At 31.0% G+C, this 5550-nt stretch overlaps 1 protein-coding gene across 3 annotated transcripts; it reads right to left on the reverse strand.

The window, feature by feature from the left end:
• Window positions 1–220: 220 nt before the first annotated feature.
• Window positions 221–3895, reverse strand: LOC116768083 (bifunctional methylenetetrahydrofolate dehydrogenase/cyclohydrolase 2, mitochondrial). Of its 3 annotated transcripts, none has more exons than XM_032658713.2 (6): window positions 3748–3895; window positions 3140–3237; window positions 2441–2896; window positions 1475–1683; window positions 879–1001; window positions 221–661 (listed from the first exon to the last, which is right to left on the reverse strand). In XM_032658713.2, exons 2-6 carry the CDS (start codon window positions 3229–3231, stop codon window positions 546–548), a joined length of 996 nt encoding a protein of 331 aa, XP_032514604.2. In that variant the 5' UTR covers window positions 3232–3237; window positions 3748–3895; the 3' UTR covers window positions 221–545. The 3 variants fall into 3 exon arrangements, with proteins under 3 accessions (XP_032514604.2, XP_032514605.2, XP_032514606.2); XM_032658714.2 differs by having other exon boundaries at window positions 3140–3234; window positions 3748–3885; XM_032658715.2 differs by lacking the exon at window positions 3140–3237.
• Between the last annotated feature and the right edge of the window lie 1655 nt (window positions 3896–5550).

Raw genomic sequence — 5550 nt, forward strand, 5'->3', positions numbered from 1 at the left:
AACGTAATTTCGTTACCAAATGTAACCACGTACAAACCCTCTCTTTATACGTGCCGGTTTAATAAGGACTCGTTGGATTCTATTCTGGATTTATATGACTTTCGGATCAAATTCCAATCGGGTTATATTGAATACGAACATTAATTGTGTATATCGAACGATCCAATTTAAAAAATGTTTTTAATTGAAAACAAATAAATAACGACAATGAAACACAAAATTTAAACATCTCATATTTATTTAATATATAGTAATAATACATTACAAAACAATGAACAATGTTTCAAACGTAAAATGCATATTCCAATGGAATGTTACTTAAAACCGTTAAAATTATAACAATAAATCAATCCTTACACATTTATAATACTATGTCAGTTCTTACACCTATTCACTTATATTCATTAAATATTTTATAAGGCACCGTGGTCTTTTAAGTAAGTTGAGGATTCAAAAAGTTCTATATAGTTTAAATAACTTAGACATTGGCATTATACGTACAATAGCGTATTTTTTTCTGTTAAAAAAGTAATAGTTCAGAACTATCATTTAAATGAGTTATGCTGCGCAGCTTGAAGAGTGTTCTTCATTAACATGGCGACTGTCATGGGACCCACTCCACCAGGGACGGGGGTTATAGCACCGGCCACTTTAACTACCTCTGAGAAGAAAAAATTTTTTAGTTTCGATAGACGCACAAAACTTTTAAATCGAAGATAAAATCAATGATGCATGATTTAAATAATATGTACAATTAAATATTTATTAATATCGTGTTATTAAATAAAAATATTTAATTAAATTAATGCATTCACAACGAGTAAATTAAAATAAACTAAGTGAGTAAGGGTGGGCCGATGCGAGTAATATCAACCTACCGTCATAATCAACATCGCCAACAAGTTTTGTCTTTCCGCTTTCATCAGTTACTCTGGTGATGCCGACGTCTATGATCGTGGCTCCTGGCTTCACCATATCAGCCTTAATAAGCTTTGGTAGACCTATTCCGATAAAATATAATTATCACACGTGAACAGAAATACGTAATTATTGGGCCTAAAATAACTAGTCAGTAATAAAAGAATACTTTTTGTGTATTGAACTAATTATCACGCCTTTCAAAGGCATTTGCTCCCTAAACTACGTCGCGGGATATGATGTACCTGACCAACTCATAATAAACTATTCTATCGTCCAGAAAAAGTCCCACCAAAATCCGCTCAGGCATTCGGAAGAACATGGCGGATAAGCAACAAAAAAGCAATAAAAATAATGCCTTCAAAACATTACATCATCTATATTTTCATTCAGAACTAAATAGTTTACAACGCATTTTGTCGACTGCTTCATTCAAATAAGAACCTGTACGTAATTATTCAATCACAATATAAAATGGAGATTGAATTATGGGAATTATAATTTTATATCAAAACAAAAAGAAATACAGATAAAAAATATAAAATAACAATCGTACCGGTTGCGCTAACAATAATATCAGCGTGTCGACAATAAAACTCCAATTGATCAGCAGGCGTGTGTCTGTGACAGATAGTGACAGTTGAGTCCATACCGAGACCACTGTCATGGCGGCCGTCAGAATGTAGCATCATGGCTATTGGCATGCCAACGTTCTTAGATCGTCCTATAACCACCGTGTTGCGACCGAATGTATCAATTTTGAATCTAAATTTAAAAAAAAATATCATTAATTTTGTATGACAGCTAATTTAAAGTACATGAATAAAATATATTTTTATTCATAAAAATATACAGTTTATTTATGATATAAAATTGAAATAACTTAAGTGAGAAAAGCTTATTATTAAAAAAAATTACAGGAAGTATTTTAACTATCATTCAAAACTATTATGATTTAAAAAGAACTCAAATTAATTCTAACATTAAAATTTAATCACAACTAGTAACAAAATTGTATAGCCCAAATACACTCTTTTTCTCTATACCTACTCCAACTATGAAAAAGGGAAGTTTTACAGAAATAGTATTGATTTTATAAAGCAATCCTTCAGCTGTGACAATGAACCATAAAGTATTTGAACTTGACCTGTATATGTCATAATAAATAAATATTTATTGCTATATGTCATCACATTGTGATAAGAACTACACATTGAGAAATTACTATCTAAAGAGAGATACTATAAATGATAAATACTATAAATTCATTAATGTGTTCAAGGGCTGTAAATGATTTTAAATGCAATAAATTCAATTAATAATTTGTCTTGGAAATCTTGGATAAATAACATTGATAGTAACAGACAAAAAAATTACAAAGATTCTCATAAAAACAGTTCATATATACACTTTTAATGTTTTTCTTCTTTTATTGACACTGACATGACGGTATATAATATAAATATATATATATATATATACATACACATATATTTTTAAGGAAAAAGGTCTAAGAACTAACCTTCTCAGCATTTCAACCACAGCGAGGGCCGTGGCTGGTACAATGGTGGGCATGTCCAGACACAACTGACCAACATTTGTTATATGAAAACCATCGACATCCTTCTCTGGAGCCAAAGCATTACACACTCTCCTCTCATCAATAGAGCTTGGTAAAGGCAGCTGCACTAATATCCCATTAATATTTTTATCCTTATTCAATGAATCTATTATAGACATCAATGCCTCTTCCGTTAAATTAGCATCATATCTTATTGTTTCCGCTTCAATGCCAACTTCACGTGCTGCCTGTATTTTGTTTCTAACATAAGTATGACTGGCAGGGTCTTCTCCCACTATAATGCAGCGTAGAGTTGGTGCAGGGTTGCCATTCCTGATCCAATTGTTGATTTCTATCTTTACTTCATCCTTTATTTCTTTGGCCAGTGCTTTTCCATCCAGGATTCTTGCCATGATCCTAATACATAACATTAGCAGACATTACAAATATGAATGCAATATTGAAAAACACGCTACAGAAGAATTTCAACTACAATAAAATCACTATAGAATATTATTCAGGTAATAACAAGACAAACTCCTAGTAATTATATTATATTAGAAGCCACGGACAGCATACAAAGAGTGCATGGGGAAACTTGTTGCCATAAACACAATAACACAATGCATAAAACACCTAGGTATTTCTAATAAATATTACCTGGCTGTGCCCAAAGATTCATTGTATGTGTGACTTCTCATTTTGGAATTCAGAATTGTACTGAGAACATTCAATCGAATGATTTGCCTCATCACCTACTGTTGACGTACAGAGGTCATTAGGTTACAATGTATAATTAGATATCTTATTTGTCATATCCAAACCAGTTATTCCAAATAAATCAGTTAAAACTACTTTTTAACAGTTAGCACTAATAAAATTTGTTTGTAGGGTTATCAAGTTCAAATTTTATCAATGAATCTAGGTAAAATTGGTATGAACAGGATTTGAACCAATATTTTATACGTTTGCTCTAGTTCTCCTTCACATATAAATATAACAATATTTTAATATAAACAACTGATTTAATACTGTTAATTTCTGTGTTACACATGACAATTTCCTGGTGGACAAACACTTTTATAATTGATATATGGAATGTTCGATATTGTTATTTGTTTTGAAAATAAAACAAAGAATTTTAAACGTCATAAACATTATATTGAAATATCAAAGTGGTCAACAGACATGAGTTGTGACGGTATTGGCCTTTGATAACCTAAACAACGCAATGAATAAAAATAATTCGGAGGATAAAAATAACTTGCCTTAAATTTTCGTGCACTGAATATAATCGAGTTAAGAGTTTATTAATTCTGAATAACCAATACTAACAATTAACACTGTCTAAAGTAAAAATTAGGAGATTCAAGATTGTATATATGAGTTGTCAATGGTAAAAAGTTTTATGTTAAACGTCAACGTCAAGGTCTTATATTTCAAAAAACCAAACGTGTACAAACATGGGAAGCAAAAGTCTAATTTAGAAATGATACAAAAATGTCGAAACTGTATTTTATATTTAAGTGGTTGGAGTTTGATTACCTAATTATGGCGTAATACAAAAATATAACAGTATTATTTAAACTCGTATATGTATTCACCATCATTCTATCAAAGTCGTAGGTTTAGAAGCATTTGTCTATAAAATAAATGAAAAGTTTGAAGTTTTTAGGTTATTTCCGTGCCATTGACCGTCATATTCTATGTAAAGTAGAAAAAGAATAATATGCAGTGCGGAAAAAAACAATTTACTTAAGTAACTATCAACAAGAGAATTTATAAATATAGGTATTTTTTTGATAATGCCTTGTAAGATTTATTAATCTAAAATCAGATAATTAGTAATCTTTTTGTTAATCTTGTAAAATTTTTTTAGCATATAAATTATTAAATAAATGTGTTTACAATTTACGATAATACTACCCGGAATTTAATTGCCTGATATCAGAGCTTACTATAAGCAAACAAATAACAACAGTGTTTTTTCCTCTCTATATAAAAAAAATTTATATAACAAGCCAATATAATTAATTATAATTAGATGTAAACCATCTACGTAACCATATTGCAGAAATATGTTCTATAAGTAGGTATTTAATTCTTTTAAATATTCGTTGTCATAAAGAATATTACAATCATCAGACATTCTCATCTCTTCGTCTCGTGGTACGGTTACGGTGTTACGGTTGGTGCAAAGTAACCGAAATGTCGGGAGTATTTTGTTAAAAATAATAATAAACGCGTAGTAAATCCGAAAAATATTAGTTTTTTATTAGTCGTGGTGGCCTGGAGGTTAAAAGGCCCGCTTCTCACACGTGAGGGCGCGGGTTCGAAACCTGGCAAGTACCAATGTGATCTTTTCCGAATCATATGTACTTTCTAAGAGTATTTAGGCACCACTGACGGACGGTGAAGGAAAACATCGTGAGGAAACCTGGTTTTATAATTTCAAATTATGAGATTGAAATCGCCAACCCGTCTTGAGCAAGCGTGGTGATTAATGCTCTAACCCCTACTCCATGTGAGAAGAGGCCTTTGCTCAGCAGTGGGCTCTTATAGGCTGATGATGATGATGATGATGATTAGTTTTATTTTAAAATTAAAATCAGTGAAAATAGTTGTAGCAAATATAGTTAAATTACTCAGAAAAAAATAAAAAAAATAGACCAAATATTATAAAAATAGCTTCTATATTTATCACTTGAGTCCGACTCCAAATATTATATACCTAGCCTTCGATCTTAAATTCTTGCACACTTTGACCTAAGTCATAGCTAAGCGTTTTATATAAAATGCAAACCTTTTTGTAATATGCAAATATTAGCCCAGGTCAAGATGGAAACCGGATGTTGACTGGGACAGAGATCTCTGTCTTCAATACTATCCCATTCCAAGATAGGACGTTAAGCAAAATAAAGTTATATAAGACCTTGTCCAAATGGTGTCTGCCATACCGCCATAGTAACATCTCAACTTTAAGTGAAAAGTGAAGAGGTGATAAATGTGTAACTTTTTTTATAATCAGCGTGCTTATTTATAAATGAACAGTTTAAAAAAATTGTTCTATT

Source organism: Danaus plexippus, chromosome 19 (genome assembly GCF_018135715.1).
Source record: "Danaus plexippus chromosome 19, MEX_DaPlex, whole genome shotgun sequence".
NCBI lineage: Eukaryota > Metazoa > Arthropoda > Insecta > Lepidoptera > Nymphalidae > Danaus > Danaus plexippus.